The sequence below is a fragment of the Microtus ochrogaster genome, chromosome 21 (assembly GCF_000317375.1).
Source record: "Microtus ochrogaster isolate Prairie Vole_2 chromosome 21, MicOch1.0, whole genome shotgun sequence".
NCBI classification, from domain to species: domain Eukaryota; kingdom Metazoa; phylum Chordata; class Mammalia; order Rodentia; family Cricetidae; genus Microtus; species Microtus ochrogaster.
The window spans coordinates 19,005,271-19,022,619 of NC_022022.1; the positions used below are offsets into that span (position 1 = coordinate 19,005,271).

General features: G+C 43.6%; 1 protein-coding gene across 1 annotated transcript; it reads left to right on the forward strand.

Annotated features, from left to right (window-relative positions):
• Nucleotides 1-376: 376 nt before the first annotated feature.
• On the forward strand, nt 377-10,434 carry Dnttip2 (deoxynucleotidyltransferase terminal interacting protein 2). Its single transcript, XM_005357219.3, has 7 exons — nt 377-733; nt 1,489-3,059; nt 5,264-5,402; nt 6,038-6,133; nt 7,905-8,069; nt 9,360-9,469; nt 10,207-10,434. Exons 1-7 carry the CDS (start codon nt 392-394, stop codon nt 10,298-10,300), a joined length of 2,517 nt encoding a protein of 838 aa, XP_005357276.2. The 5' UTR covers nt 377-391; the 3' UTR covers nt 10,301-10,434.
• Nucleotides 10,435-17,349: the final 6,915 nt, after the last annotated feature.

The following is a 17,349-nucleotide window of genomic DNA, read 5'->3' on the forward strand; positions in this document are numbered from 1 at the left end:
GCCTGGTCTACATAGTGACTTCCAGGACAGCCAGGGCTGTGTGGAGAGACCTTGCAAAACAAAGAAACAAACAAACTAAACTAAAACCCTTTCGATCTGGGGCAGTCAGTCTCTTCTTTCCGTTGGGGGGGAAAAAGTTTTATCTCTCTTTTTCTTTTCTTTTTCTTTTTTTTTTTTTAAGGATTACTTCAAATCCGGAGACATCTTAGTTAAATCCCGAGCTTTCTAATTATTCTCCAAGATCCAGGGTTCACTTGACACACATCCTTGTATCCCACTCAAGTCTCGAAGTCTCATTTCTATTTAACTTCACAAATACTAAATGTTTTCTAAAAGTACTAAATGAAGTCTCCCTTTGGCTTCAGTCGAGACTCAAGCCAAAGATCTTACAATGACCGATGGAAAGCAGGGTAAAGAATGCAACTTCCTATTTTGTGTAAAACGCAAGCCTCTACCGCCGCGGAGAGCACGGGGGAGGACGCGCGGAACCAGAGGCCGGCTGCGGCGATCCCTGTCTAGAACGGCACGCGAGACCGATAGGAACCATTCTCCCAAGCCGCAGTTTCCTCGGGGATGCGTAAGCGAGACCCTTGAGTCTGACGCACTTCCGAAGCGTCGGAGCCGAGGAAGCCGCGCTGGCTGCCGGGAATACAGAGTCGGGAGCATGGTGGTCACCAGGTCCGGGCGGTGTCGGACTTGGGTCCCAGTCGCGTCAGGAAGCTCCCAGCACAAGGTGAGAACCCCATGTTCCCCGGGTCTCCTCACCGCTGGGCAGGAGGGGCTCTGCCTGGTGGAGGAGAGCGAGGAGTCTCGGCGGGGCGGAGGAGGGTGAGAGTGGCACTGCGCTGTGCCAGCCTGGAACCGGGTTCCGCCTCGGGGTCTTTCAAGGCACTTACGAGCGTGTGGGTTGCTTGCCTTGCGCGCACCTGAGTCCTCTTAAGCTTCCTGTTGAGACAATACCTGGGAAGATTAATTCCTGCCCCCGCTCCCGTGCCTCATTGGGGATGGGAGGGAGCATCGTTTTCACGTGGGGAGACTGGCAGTGGCGCCGCACCAACTCCTCTGGTATTTCAGGGCGGCTGTGGCGTCTCTGAGGGCCTCTGGCTGTCTCTTGCTGCCACACTCTTTAGATTGTGTGGTAAAGGATGTAATGCAATCATTCTTGTACATAAAAACCCAGGCAAACAGAATTCCCTTATACACTCTTAAAGTGTATATACACAATATCTGCGCAATTAGTACTTAACTCCCCCGCTCCCTGGGCCTCTATAAATGATTTGGGTTCTTTTCCCCCTCAGAGTGGAGAAAATTCTCTTCAGTTTTGCTTTCTGAAGTCTAGGATGAGGCAAGTAAAGGAAAAAATTATTTCATCATGAGTTTAGCTTTGTTTCGTGCCTTATTAAGTTTTGCCTTTTGAGGTCCTGCTACATTTGTTTGCTCTTGTCCCTGCTGTATCTCAGTTATACTGTGTTTGTTTTTGGTTTGCAGGGTTCTACTCCTCAAGGAATCAAGACGCATCCAGAAAGCAAGAAAGATGACAGAAGTATTGCTGATTCACAGACAGCTGAGAAACAAAGTTCAGTCCTCTCCAGAAAGAGGAAAAGTCGAAGTCCGGGCCCCCCAGGAGAGATAACAGAGCCGGCTACTGATGCGGAGGTCTCTGAAGCAGAGTCTCATGCTTCGGGGGTTACTTCTGTGTTTGAGGTCGAGGAGCCCATTATAAGAATAACTAGGAAGAGGCAAGTCGTAAGTGCACCCACGCCAAAGTCCAGTGTTAAGAAAAGGCAGAAAATAACCCCTCAGCATGAATCTCTCGATGAAGAAGTGGTTTCTGAAGCAGAATCTCACGTTTCAGGGGTTTCCATGGTTGTGCCTTCCACAGAAAGAAGCAGCAGAAGAAATAAGGCTAAATCTCAGCGAGATTCAAGCCCACAGTCACAGGCAGAAGCTGTTTCTGATGCTGAGTCGTCATGCTCAGGCATTTCATCATCTGGGATCACAGCCAGGAGCACGCAGAGGAAATTACAGGCCCAAGCTGAGAAGGAAGGTGCTGAGCTTATACCACGAAATAAAAAGCAAAGCATGGGTACCTCTGTGAACTCAGACACTAGACAGGCCTCTCAGTTACCAGCGAGAACACATTCTCAGATTGATAGGCCAAATTTCTCTAATAATGAAACTGATGATTCCATCCCCAGAGATTCAGAAAAAAAGCTAACACCACAAAAACACCAACGTTTGCATATACAAGAAGAAAAAGCCAGTGTTGCATCTCTTACAGAAATTAGGAAGGAGAATGCTAAGAGTCTGGATGAAGAAGACGCCAAAATAATGGAAGACAAAGAAATTACTGAGAAGGATTCCCAGTTGACTCTTTCTGAAGTTCAAGACACCAGCATTCGGCGGTCAGTTTCTCAGAATCATTCAAGCACCCCAAGCAATAAAGCCACACCACAGCCTTCAAGTCCCCAACGCGAGGCTCTAATGAAATCGTTAGAGCACAAATTTGCAGTTGTGAAAGTAGCGAGACTGAATGAAGGCAGAGTGGGCAGCCTAAAAATGAGTGACATGGCCCAGTCCAGTGATCACGGGGATGGTAACGAGTCCACAAGTGCAGGTGACTGCGAGAACAAGGACAGCCAAAGTGACGTGGGTCTCGAATCTGATACCAGACCCTGCAAGTCTGAACTCAGCATGTCGCAGGATGTAGATAGTTCTGTTCTGTTATTTCTTAGCAGTGATGAAAGCCAGCAGTCTGAAAACAGCGAGAACGAGAAGGACTCTGTGTGTTCCATTGGAAACAGTGGCCAGAAGGAGTCTTCAAGCGAAGACTTGGAAGACACCGCATGTGGTAGTACCCTCTTTGTAATTGATAGAACTCCAGGGTTGAGCGCTGACAAACAATTTTACCTGGAAGACAAGGCCCCGAGTGAAGTTGCTGTTGAGGAAGAAGAGGAGGAAGAAGAAGGTGAAAATAGCGAAGAATCATCAGACAGTGATGAAAATAAAGATGAATCTAGTGATGAGGAAGATTTATTAAATAACACAAAGTCAAAGCTGTAAGTACTGCCTTTAAAAGTAAACAGGCAAGGGCATGCTGAGGATTAAACCTGTGGCCGCAGCCCTTTGCCTCTGAGCTATACCCAACCCCCAAGATAATTTTTATTAGTATATATTACATATAATGTTTCATTATGATGTTTTCATTCTTGTGTGTATACGTGAGTTTTGAAGTGTAATTTACCCCTCGTACTCTTCATCCCCCTTTCATTCCCTCTGATATCCCTTTTCCCAGCTAGTCTCTTTCTGCTTTAGTGACTTTTGGGGACATAGGCGACCCAATGAGTTTAATTGCTTATAATTAATAAGGTAAGGGGTTATTTATAGGATAGTGGGAAGCTTACTAGTGCTGTACCACTGAAAAAAAATGCCTCTTTCTCTGCCTGTAATCATTACTGCCTAGAGGTCCTCAGGGAGAGGTGGGGCATCATGAGTTCCTGGACCCTCCATTCAGAGTGTTGACTGGTCCAGTCGTGTTCCATAGGTGATCAAGAGTTGCTATCAGTTCCTGGTGCAACTATCATGTCATACTCAGAGAACAGTATTCCATGTTGATGCTCCCTGCCCCTCTTCTGCAGTGTTCCCTGAGCTTTGGAAGGGGAGGTATAGATGTCCCATGTAGAAACGAGCACCTTGAGATTCTTAGCACTTAGAACAGTTCCGAATCCTAGTAGTAACTGCTACCCACTACAAAAAATAAATAAATAAAAGCATCTCACCATACCTGAACATAAACCTAGATATTTAGAAGGTACTTTTTTAATGAATTAAGCATGTCTAGCAAAAAAGTAGTAGCTTCCTCTCTAGCGCCTGTGAGCAATCACAGGCTTCTTTTTGATGAGGCGTACAGAACCAAGTATAAATTCCTTTAAGTGGGCCTCAAATTCAGTTAGAAGTGGTTGGTTATCCCTTTAACAGTGCTCCAGTAGGCAGGCATAGCTTTTCTGGCAAGTCAGCAGTACAGTCCCCAGCTGGGTCAGATCATTGATAACTTCCCCCAACCTATATAGTCTTCCAACACTATAGAAGTTAGCCAACAGGATTCCAGTTCAGTTTCAGATTGATTTCTGTGTCCTATAGCCAAAGCCTGTGAGATCTTCAGCAGTAGGGTCTTTTGATTTTTCAAGATAGGGTTTCTTTGTGTGCCTGGCTGTCCTGGAACTAGCTCTGTAGACCAGAGTGTCCTCAAACTCACAGAGATTTGCCTGCCTCTGCCTCCCAGGTGCTGGGTTAGCGGTTTGTGTCACCACTGCCAGGCCAGCAGTAGAGTCTTTTAACATCTAGTTCGTGGGAGGCCATCAAGAATCGTGGTGATAGCCTCTTGTTTTAAAGGACCTTAGGGTGTGCAACACCATGCCTGGTTAATTTGTTTGCTTGGCTCTTTTTGTTTGTTTTTTAAAAAACATACTCCTTCCCACATTAAACCCAATATGTATTCATGATAAGAACCACTGTCAAGACACTGTAATAGGAAGACTCCACTTTTCAGGGGAGGCTCGTGTACTTTGAACTATACTACATGGTTTATGGGAATGATCAGAGAAGAAACTGGCTTATAAAAAGGACTCTTGGTTATATAAGGTAAAAATTCTCACTATCAAAATAGGATAGGAGCCGAGACCAGATGCGGTAGGGGTGGGTCTGGAGTATGCCGTCTTTTTTTCTGCTTCTCCAGGCTTGGTGCTCATTGCCACCTGAGATGTAGTTAGAAACTGTCACCCATGATCTCTCTGTAGCTTACTTTAGACCAGAATGTGCAATCCTCCTGTCTCAGTCCTTTGAAGGCTGAGATTATAGTCCTGTACCACACTTGGTCTGCCTAGGAAAGAATCTAGAATTGGGAATTAATTTCTGTTAATTTCAGAGTCAGAGCTAGTCTTTCTTCGTAGAGACACTGTGTTTTTCTGAGCTGTATCCTCCCGTGTGTGAAGTCAACTGAATGGCTTTTTTTCAAGTTCTTTATGAAATCTGTGTACATGTTATTTGCTTAATCCTCTTGGAAAATCTGGGCATCTTCTCTAATGGTGTTGATTTATTATTCATCCTTGACTTTATTCTGAGTGAATGCATGAGATACACGTTTATTGAGTGTTTCAGGACCTGCACTGTAAATAAGGAACTCTGTGTACATGTGTGATTTTACCATGCAATCTCATTCCCATTTTGTCTTAATTGATCTTTTAAGTGATACTTTCTCTTTCAGTCTGAAGTTGACGAGTAGCAGCATAGACCCTGGACTAAATATCAAGCAGTTGGGTGGCTTGTATATTAATTTCAATGTAGACAAACTGCAGCCTCAAAAGAAAACCCTAACACAGATCAAGGAGAAAAAGAAAAACGAGGTAAGGTTATGAACTGTCAAACTATATTGTCTGTTGTGCTCTTTTTCCATCTTGTTAAAATAGTTGTTTTTTTTATGGAAGGAGTTTTATCTGTAAGAGAGGATACTTGAGCCGGGAGGTGGTGGCGCATGCCTTTAATCCCAGAGCAGGCGGATCTCTGGGAGTTCGAGGCCAGCCTGGTCTACAAGAGCTAGTTTCAGGCTCCAAAAGCTACAGAGAAACCCTGTCTTGAAAAAAGAAAAAAAGAGAGAGAGAGAGGATACTTGAAATAATAATTTATGATCAGTATATTATTATTATTTGCACTCACCATTTAAGGACTTAGGGTCCTGTTTTCTTGCTGTATTTTTTTTAAACATTTATTTCTTTGTTTTGTATGCATGTATGTGTAGACACATTTATGCTGTGGTATACAGAGGAAGATTAGAGGGCAGTCTGCTGTAGCTGTGTGTCCCTACCCTGTGGATTCTAGGGAGCAAGAGCAAGGCCAGGAGGTTTGGCAACAAGTACCTCTTTAAAGTGCAAAAAACATTCAGAAATATAGTAGTAGATTTGCCTACACAAAATTTAAAAGCCTAAATTTTAAATGTTTAAATGGGGAAGAAAGATAAAAAAATAATTTTGTATTTTCTTAGCTTCTGCAGAAATCTGTCATTACACCTGACTTTGAAAAAAACTATTGTGTGCCACCATATAGTGAATCGAAGCATCAGATTCAGAAACAGCGCAGGGTAAGTAGGACTCACTGTTTGGATTGCTCATGCGTGCTTTGCCTCTCTGTTTCCAGGGTGTGTAATGCTGTGATCGTGCAGTTAAGCTCTGGCTATGTATTCATTTATTATAGATAGGACCAGAGTTCTTGGATACTAAGGGCCATCAAATGTGGTTCCATCAATGTGTTTAGTGCGACTTTTCACATCTTTGCACACAAATACAGTTTTAGGTTTCGTTTGTTTTGGTGCTTGGGAGTGAAATCCTGGAGTCTTGTGCATGAGGTAAGCAAGTGCCTTGCCACTGAGCTGTGCCTTCCACCCCCAAATACAGCGTTTGACAATACGCCTTAGACAGTGACAGTCAGCACAGGCTCACCATCCACGTCATTTAGGTTTTACACATATCACTGAAGGCTAGGCGCTCTGCTGCACAGAGTTCATACCACCAACTCAAAACTCTGGCTCATTGGTCTGGCAGGTGAGGGTTGGAACAGTTTAACAGTGGAAGCAAACCCTGCTATTTTACTATTTGAACTTCAAGGCAGTTCCAAAAGGTGCTAATAACGCAGCACTGGATATGGCAGACACCAAAGCATTTTGGATGAATGAAACAAAATGCTTAGAGTTAGCCGGGCGGTGGTGGCGCACGCCTGTAATCCCAGCACTCGGGAGGCAGAGGCAGGCGAATCTCTGTGAGTTCAAGGCCAGTCTGGTCTACAAAGGGAGTTCCAGGACAGGCTCCAAAGCTACAGAGAAACCCTGTCTCAAAAAAAAAAAAAAAAAAAAAAAACAAAAAACAAAAAAAAATGCTTAGAGTTGTCAAAAGAATAGTAATTTTGTTTTATTTTGAATATAATATAAAGTTCTGGACTTATTAAGCATTAAGTTAGTTTCTCAGACCCTTATCTGAATAAAAAATAATACTTATATACTAGCTCCTAAAATAAAATGTTTTTATACATTATCTCTTGTATGAGGTCTTTTAGACAAAAAACTAAGCAACAACAAAAACAGAAGCTGCCTGTTCCTTTCCCGTAAGTCATCACCAGGGAACCATCATTTATGAAACTGATGATGCTTTTTGTTTTGTTTTGACTTAATACTTTTTTAAAAGGATCCTAGAGATAAGTACTTTCTTTAAGTTGGGGGTTTGCTTTTTTTTTTTTTTTGAGATAGTGTCTCATATGTCCTGGGTTGGCTGAGCAGAGGATGACCTTGAACTTCTTATCCTCTGGGGCTACACATGTACATTATACCCAGCTCATGACATGCTGAAAAATAAGCACCAAGGCTTCATGCATACTGGGCAAGAACTCTACCAACTGAGTTCTATCCCCAGCCTTTATAAATGCCCCTTCCCAGAGTCTGAATGGGTAGCTCAGGTTGGCTCTTGAATTCACAATCATCCAACCTTAATCTCTCCCAAATATTGAGTTCACACTATGTTCTACCACCCCCAAGTAATTCATACAATTTTCTGTTGCATAATTTTAGGAGAGGGCACCTTTATTGCACAGTAGGGAGTGTGTCTAATTTTAGGGGAAATTAGTCTCTCTACTCTTTAAAGTCAGAATGATTATTTTGGGGGGCTGGAGAGGTGGCTTGGTGGTCAAGAGCACTCGCTGCTCTTACAGAGGACCAAAGTTTGTTTCCCAGTACCCACATCAGGCACCTCCTAACTGCCTTTACTTCCAGCTCAGGAAATGTCCACTCTTCTCACCTTCATGGGCACCTGCATACGAATCTTTTTTTTTTTTTTTAATTTTTATTTTTAAAACTTGTATTTCAGAAAGAGCGACAGAAGACAGCCGGTGATGGTTGGTTTGGCATGAAAGCTCCAGAACTGACAGATGAACTGAAAAATGATCTCAAAGCACTGAAGATGAGAGCAAGCATGGACCCAAAAAGGTTTTACAAGAAAAATGACAGAGATGGCTTCCCTAAGTACTTCCAGGTATACAGACAGAGTACTGGTTATGTTGTGTGGGAACAGCACAGCAAAGTAAGCGAGAGCTTACATATGCACAGCAGGCCGGTGGTCAGCGTCTGCTTAGGCTTTATCATGATGCGAACGCAGCTCAGCCAGCCACCGTTCTATAATGGGTCCTCAAAAGGGACAGGGTTAAAAATGGTAGCTGGGATCAAGGGTAGTTCTCTTAAACTCACAGAATTTTTGTATCTGGATGTATTGCTAGTACTAACCTAAGTGCAAGAGTTCATGTAGCATGTAGACAAGAAGGAAATTCTGTGTTCCGTTCCTTTCCTTTTCCCCAGACAGATGGTAAAAGTCATTCAAAAGTTGCTTTTCCGTGTCTCCCAATGAGTGAGCAATTTGGTCATCTTTCCACTCTTCAGCCCTTTCTGCTCATGTGGCTCCTTATACGTTTCCCAGTCCCTTTCCCTAGTGTGGATGAAGAGTAAGAAGGTCCAAAGGAAGTGATACAGACTACCCAAAGGTCACCCGGAATTACTTAAGTTTCTCAGAAGTATAACATGAAAACAAATATGTAAGGAAATCACAGACTATAACACTAGCTACTCTGCACACAAACTAGCTTGCCACCCCTACGTTATTGAGCCCTCTTAAGCTCAGCCTTCTCAGAACCTGAACCAGCTTTCACTGTTCTCCGACTTGACTCTACCTGTAGAGAGCCAAGCTAAAATACTGTCTTTGTCATTCTTACCTCCTTCGGCAAACCTGGTCACTAGGTCTCCAGAGTATAGTCTTTTGTCTGTGTGTATTGTTTGTACTGTAATGATTTTTAGTTTCTGCCTAAAGATTGTGGTTCCTTACTGGCATGGACTAGACGGTCTCAGGCCTTGTTTTCCCATCACCTAAGCACAGTGCCTGCACATAATAGTCCTGTAAGCGTCAGTCAGTTGAGAATAAATGGAGAACCTTTACTAAACAGGTTCTAGGTTGGCAGTGTTTATGCTAACCTCTAAAATAGGCATATAGGATTTATATGTACATTATTGAATTAAAAAGCATAATTTATATTACATTGTGCTATTCATCATGAATTCACTGTTGAGCACTGAAGTACTGGACCTACCGTGCTCTGATGGGAAATGCCATCATAGCACCAGTGTACTGGCTCCTGGGTGGTCTACATGACTTGAAGACATGCGTGATGGGGGCTTGTGCTGTCTGTTCCTTTCACAGAAAACCTTTAGACCTACAGTGACATATGAAGCAACTTAACATCCACATGCTACATTATTTATTTCTCAATTTTCTTAGGTTGGAACCATCGCTGATAATCCAGCTGACTTCTACCATTCAAGAATTCCCAAGAAACAAAGGAAAAAGACTATTGTGGAAGAATTGCTGGCTGATTCTGAGTTCAGAAGGTAATAGCAGTTTACTTTATGTGTGCCTTTTTAAAATACACGTAAGTTTATAGGTTTTCAGATTACATTTTGGTGACTGTTTTTATGAGAATAACAAAGCAAAAATAATTTAGTATCTAGAATAGTTAAAGTTAGATTCTCATCTATTTCTGCCAAACCATATGTCCTGTATCCTTTAAACCATATGTCCTGTAATCTTTAAAGTGCACATGTAGCCTCATGAGAATGAGGCGGGTGGGATAATTAATGCCTAGTGTTCCTGTGAAAATACTTGTACCTAGCAGACCTCTGATCTGGAGAGCAGACTTTGAAAGTCATAACTCTTTGTTTTCCAAGGTGTTTTTTTTTTCCTATGGGGGGGTGGGAGGCAGTTGAGACAGGGTCTCACTGTGTAGTTCTGGCTGTTCTGGATCAGAAATCACCTGCCTTTGCCCCCCAAGTGTGCCTGCACACCTGGCTTTGAGCTTCTAAAAAGTCGTTAATACTGCTTTCATTAAGTAGAAATTATTCTGCTTTGTCTTTTTTGTGGTTCACACACACACACCCCTGAGGGCAGAGACCATTGCTGTCCTCAGCCTTCTGACATTTGGTAGCAATGTGATTTACACAAGACAATTTACACAATGCACAGAGCGTTGTGAGAGTTAGTGCCTCCCTAAGGCTATACTAACTGCTCATACTTGATATACCTCTTAAATTATTGTGCATTAGAGATAAAGTTTGTTTTTTCTTTTCAGATTTAACCGAAGGAAGTATTCAGAAATCATGGCTGAAAAAGCAGCAAATGCAGCAGGAAAGAAGTTCCGGAAAAAGAAGAAATTTCGCAATTAAAATCTACAATGCAAGCCATAACATTTTATAGGTCCCCTTTATTTGCTGAAGGTCATCACATAATTTATATAAATAATGTATAAATATTTAGTGATTTCTTTTTGGAAATAAAGCTGACTTTATTTTGACAATCAGTCATGTGCCTCTTGGAATAAAAATAGGTGTGTGTATAATGATACATCTGATTGTAATTGTTCAAGGGAAAATCAACTTTTTCACTATGTTTGTCCAGGTTTTGGTATTGGTTATTTAAAGAAAATGTAATTAGAACATAAATAGGCAGTATGTTCAAAGAACTGTTATGTTCAGAGTATTTTTTGAAGTGATCAAAACTGTTTTGATGTGAAAACTACTGTTGTGTGTGTGGAGGGTGTAGATGCGGCTTCTGCTTACCTGCTTCTGTGGTGTGTGTGGAGGGTGTAGACACGGCTTCTGTGGTGTGTGTGGAGGGTGTAGACACGGCTTCTGCTTCCCTGCATCTCTCAGCATACAACTACAGTGTGGGGTTAAGAAAAGTGTTCCCAGGGCTGGAGAGATGGCTCAAGTGGTTAAGAGCATTGCCTGTTCTTCCAAAGGTCCTGAGTTCAATTCCCAGCAACCACATGGTGGCTCACAACCATCTGTAATGAGGTCTGGTGCCCTCTTCTGGCCTGCCGATATACACACAGACAGAATATTGTATACATAATAAATAAATAAATATTTTTAAAAAGAAAAAAGAAAAGTGTTCCTGGAGAAGTGGTGCTGGTGAGGGACAATTCTGTATTCTGTCAATTATGTTTTAAATAAACACTGGTTGGCCAGTAACCAGGCAGGAAGTAGAGGCGGGACAATAAGAACAAGAGTATTCTGGGAAGAAGGAAGCTCTTCCCTGAGTCCTGTCCAGGCACTGAAGAAGCAGGATGTGCTGCCCTGCTGAAAAAGGTACTGGGCTATGTGGCTAACATATAGTAGAATAATGGGTTAATGTAAGCTATAAGTGTTAATAAGAAGCCTGAGTTAAGGGGCCAATCAGTTTTTTAACTTATGTAGACTTCTGATTCTTTGGAACCTAAGGTCTGTGGGAACCGGACAGGACAGAAACCCCAACAAGCAGGCCTCATGTTACAGGAGCAGTCATGAAATTGCGCAGAAACAGCTCAGGGAGCTCCAATATGTCAGAAGCAATACAGAAGCCTCTCTGGAAAGTCTGGAACAAAACTGGAAGATGCAAGAGCTCAAGTTTTTTCTTAGCAACTGAGAAGGGAGGAATGATTCCTTCTAAGGTTAGTTCTAAGCAAAACAGGATTAAACAGGATTTTCACTTGGCCAGTAGATCAAATTGCCCAGTTTTCCTCATCCACTGGTTCAGCTAGCACCCAGCCTAACCTGGTACCCAAGAGTGTTGATCATTCCTATTAATGCTTGTTGGTTATAGCTCCTTTATATTATTTACTGGACCCCTATTTGAGTAACTATAAAATCTTACATTTTATATTGGGATCAAGCAACCTAGCTTCTATGCTTCCTTTTATTTAAAAAAAAAAAAGCAAGACAACCTATTTCAATAATATATGTATCCTCTGTGTGGTAAAATGATTGCATGTGGGAGAAGTAAGGAGGATTAAGAGTAAACATTTCATGACTAAGGCTCAAGGGGCAACCTACTGCTGCTTGATCTGTCCCGTGAATGCTAGAATGGGCTGAGCAATTCTCTGCTTCAAAACAGACAGTAATTTTCAGTATTTACTCATACTTAAATTTCCATTGATACGTGCTCTTTTTGTTTTGTCTCCATTGGTTTAACTTTTTGTTTGTTTTTCAAGACAGGGTTTCTCGGTGTAACAGCCCTAGCTGTCCTGAGCTGTAGATCAAGCTGACCTTGAACTCAGATCCGCCCCATAATTTGTTTTATATGCAATGTCCCAATAAACAAATACCTTCCCAACTGTAAAGAATAACACCGAAGGTTGAAGCCAACAGAAAGCCTGTATTAGCCGACTGGTGACCACACTGGTGTTTGGGACCCAGTGCAGTCCTGAGCCTTTCTCAGACTGGGGTTTTAAGCATAAAAACCACACCCTGGGTTGACACACCTCAGTTGGTCAGATGTGGAACTACAGAAGCCAAAAGGCAGGGTTAGTACATTTAGGGACTTCCCAGAACTATGGACTTTGATGGATTAGATCTTCGTTCTCATTTTGGCAGGTGTTGCTGCCTACTTACATGCTGGATTCCAAGGTCTGGATGGAGCTTCCATCATGGTGTCAGTTGTGTTAAGTCTGGGGTCCTGTTACACAGGTAGGAACTGCTGATTTTTTATGACCTTTTTGTTTGTGTATGTGTATATGTGCCGGGCCTGTGCGTGCACTTGTATGGTGGTCAGAGGACAATTGCGAGGTCCCCTTTCACCACGTGGGTCCCAGGGACCAAATCCAGCCCATCAGCCTTGGCCACAGGCTTTATCTACTAACCCATCGCTCAGAGTCAGCTGTCAGGGGGTGAAAGCTGAAGGATCGGAGGGGAGTGGCCAGACATTAGAGTTCTTACCTCTACCATGCTTAAAGCAAAGGGGCCATCCTGTCGTCAGACTGCTGGTCCGGACTGCTCTGAGCTCCTCCCACCTTATATTCATTCCTCTCTGTCCAGACACGTCACTATTGTCCCCATCTCCCTAGTGCTGGGATTAAAGGCGTGGGATCCCAAGTGCTGGGACCACCTTTGTGTGAGCTCTGCTTCTCTCTTGGGCAGATTCAGTCTTGTGTACCCCTTGGTAACCTTGAACAGAGATCCATCTGCCTTGTCTCCCGAGTCCTGAGATTAAAGGTGCTAAAGGTGCATGCCACCACTGCCTGGCCTCTAGTAGCTTAGCTCTGCACTCTGATTTGCAGGCAGACTTTACTCGTTAAGACACAAAATATCACCACACATCTTATCTGCCTGGAACTTCTGCTTTTGGTTTCTGTCATCTTAACTTAGAAATGCTTGCATACTTTGATTCAGGATCGGGTTCACAGAGCTTAAGGTGAAAGTAGTCTAAGTTGAAGATGCATTCGATCTAATGTACCAAATACAGCCTTACCTAGTTTCCCTGAGATGCTCAGAACATTTCAGACAAATGCCTTAGTCTGCAGTTGCACAATCTGATCCCTTGGTTATCTCATCGGCCAACCATGTCGAGAATCATCACTAGCCCAGGAAAAGTAGTTTCTGCTCAATACAAGTGGCTTTCTCTCCATTGTAGTCGGTTCCGAGGCAGACTTGTCAGAGGCCATCGGTGTTTGAATAGTAGAAGAAACTATCTTGGTTTGGTGAGCATACACGGAATTTAATTTATACTCAACAATTATTAGTTTAGGCTCAATGACTACCAAAGTCGGGCTGCTACAGCTGGGTGTGAAGTAGATCAGTTAAGGTTGTCCAAACCCTGCATCCGTCTCCTTAGTCCTAGCTTTCCCGCCACTTCATGCCTTCAGCTTGGTCTTGCCATGCCCTTCCATGTAGACATTCACAGGGAACTTGTTGGGGCTTAGCATTGTGCCTAAGTACCAACAGTAAATCCCCAGGGTGTCCCAAAGACCTCAGAGTCAACACATACCCAAACTTATCCTCATACTCTCTTTCCTGCGTTTTTCTTTTTTGTCTCAATTACATCAGCATGCATCCACTGGCCCACGTACAAACAGTCACGCTCTGGCACTCCAGCGGCTTCTGCTCTCTCCTGCATCCCTGCTTGTCCTGGGAAACAGGTCCAGTTACATTCTCGGCCTCCTCTTCAACCACCTCCCCATCCCAGCTCTCAATACCTTCTTACTTTCGTGTCTTCAGTAGCCTTAGTCCAGTCTACCCTGCAGCAGAGGAATGATATAAAACCCTTGATACCGCTTCCCAGCTAACAACTGTCCAGCACTTCCCCATGGCCGTCAAGTCCACGCTCGACAATGGTGTATGAGACATTTGGAATATGGTCCTGGGTGGACTCGTAAAGTTTGGGGCTCTGTTCGTTCATCTGTTTGTTTTGGATGGGGTCTCATGATGCAGTCGTTACTGTCCTGAAACTCACTAGACAGATTAAGCTGTCCTCAAGCTCCGAGAACCACCCAGGCTCTGCCTTCCAAGTCTGGGATCAAAGTACTCCACCACACCCAGCTGCGTCTCCAGTTCTTAATAACAGGGGCTCCTACAGGTGCGCATCGGGTGGGCTCCTATAGCTTAGTAATTCACAGACAGGCTTCCAAAGGGCCAATTTATCACTGAGGCCTGCATATAGAGGGCTTTGATGCATCTATGGGTAATTCTTTGATGGGCTATTAGAAGGCGGTGGAAACTTAGGACCTTGTTGAGAACATGTCTTTAGGAAGTCTGTTATCTTGAGTCTGCTACCCCTACCTTGCCTTCCATCTGCTGCTGTGTCCTGTTTTGTTTCACATGTGCCCCTATCATGATGCTCTGTCTCAATACAGACACTACAGCAATCAAGTCAAGGAACTACGGACTAAAATTGAGATTGGATAGCAGGATTTATGGCTTAGGAACAACAGAAATGAGACCAAGCTGTGATATTTGCTTTTGGGATTTCTGGGCAGTGTACATGCTCTGATGTTGTAGGAACTTAGCAGAGTAGACTTTAGAATGAGCAGCTGGTTTTCAGAAGTTCTTTGAGTATTAGATAATAAAATATATATATAATACAGAGTAATTCAGATTCTAAACCTGTGCCTCCAGGCTCCATTTACTGGCTCTTCCGCCTAGGAATAGAGGGAAGCTAATACTGATTGGGCTGATTCCTCTTGGATGGGCTATTGTTTGGTCATTGTTCATTAGCCCTAACATGGTTGCAGAAGACACACACACACACAATCCTTTTATTTGGTGGGCTAATGAGTAGTCAGCTTTGCTCAGAAAGTGCTGAGTTCCTCGTGAAACAGTCTAGTCTCATGGTTTATAGGGCTGAAGGTGTGTAAGCTGTCTCGATAGCACGAGGGTGGAGTAGAACAAACACCAGCTACACTGGCAACAGGCCAAGTTATACTAATCTTGGACAAAACATTTTTTTCAAACGATGAACATTTACTTAGAGCTGACCCGGAAGTTAAGACGGCAAAATGGACAGACGCTGTAGGAAATCCCGTGCCAAGCCTTTTATCATGTTTCTCCATCTGGTACTGTGGACTCTAGTGAAGAATCCGTCTTAGCAAAAGTTCAAGTTTCCGCAAAGTAGCCCAGGCAGCTGTTACCATGACCCACATGCTGGAGGTGATATTTCTCATAAGCTCGCAGGAAGCTAATACATACTGCTCAGCCATGCGATTCCCAGAGTTTGTCAACTAGGGGTAAATGAAGCCACCTGCTGGCAGCCAAGACGATCTGGAGGCTTCCTGAAGGAGTCCTGGGGATGAAGATTTTACCTTAGTAACAGTTTCTCCTTGTCTTCCTCACATGGAAGCTCCTCAGTTCCTGCTAGTTCTCAGCTGATGAGGTCATAAGGAAGCTCTAGCTCCACAAACATTCTGACCTTTGTAGTTTGGTGTTTTATGAAGAAGCTGTTGAGAGCATGCCTGTAATGAACACAAAGGTAAGGCACCAGCCTTTGCCTCTTGTCCTTGGACAGACAAGTTGGTGGATCCTTTTCAAAATCACTGAGTCAAAATAAATTATAGCCATCCTAGGCAGGTGTGAACGACACAATAGGAAAGTGAGTGAGCTCACTACAAGGACAGGTAAAGCACAGAGAAGGAAAACAAGTTACCCTGTTTATGGAAAAGTGCTCAGAGTCATGCATAACAATAAAAACTGAGTTTAAAGCTACGATTAGTTCCCACGTGTTTGGTAGCATGGCATGGCCTGCAGGAAAACTAGCTTTCTCACACATGGCTGGGAGAGTAAAGTGAAGAGCCTAGGAAGGGGATCTGCCAAACCTTGTCAGTGAAGGCACAGATTAGGAATCCTGGAACAACCCTTGAGCCAGCAATACAACTTCCTAGGGAACTACCTTCAAAGATACACTGTGCACAGAGAACAGGCAGTTCACTGAAGCATCGTCACGGGATATAATGGACATCTAAATGTCTAAGAACTAGGGGCTATTAAATCAACAGGATACAATGGCACAAGGCAGTTCTACCTGTATCAGCTCAGACAGGTGGAATATGTTGCAGTGTGTTTTATAATATTACACATGGCCAGCAATACTAAGCAATGTACACAAAGTGCTAACTTCTGCGTTCAAAAAAATTTTGAAAACATGATTACTACTGGCTTGTGAGAATTTCAAACCTCAGATACAGGAATAACAAGGGTGTGTGCTCTTCCCTGGACCTTAACCGACTGTTTTGAATTTCCTATGTTTTGCATCTCTTACGGTTTTGTCGGCACAATACATTTTTTAAACTCCCTTCATTCCTATGCTTGTTTGTATTTGGCGAAGTGGAACGCTAACCCTGTGCAAAGTTAGACCTGTCACTAGGGGACAAGACTTTTACTCCCCTTTCGAATTGGCAGGCAGAACGTGACCACTCCAACCCTTTGCTTTCAACCAAAATCGTGGACGAAGAAAGCAGTCAAGCCCAGAAATGCAGATTTCTGGGCCTCTTTCCACATCCACCGAAATGGCATCCTGAAGTGACGGCTGAGGTGTGTGTGTGTATATATATATATATATATATATATATATATATTTTACAAGATCCCCCTCGAGATTCGGGGGAGGGAGAGCGAGGCGTGTATTTAGAATGCCTTCCGCCTAGCCTGGGCAGCGCGCTTCCTCTACCCCGCTGGTAGGCACTGTCTAGCTCCACACGTGGGATGTCACGCGAGACCCGAGCCTGCCCCACGCTCATCGAGGCCCACAGCGAGCGCCCGCTTCTTTATCGTCCCCCTTTCTCCCATTTTTCCGATTGAGATCGACTCGGCCTGCAATGAGGAAGGGTGACCGCGGGAGCTGCAGCTCGAGGCTGTCGTTGCAGCACGCAGCGTCCTGTGTCCGGGCCAGGAGCAGAAGTTGTTTGCACAACCGAAAAGGAATAAAAACAGAAATCAAAAACAACTTCCCGAGCGTTTTAAAAACACTC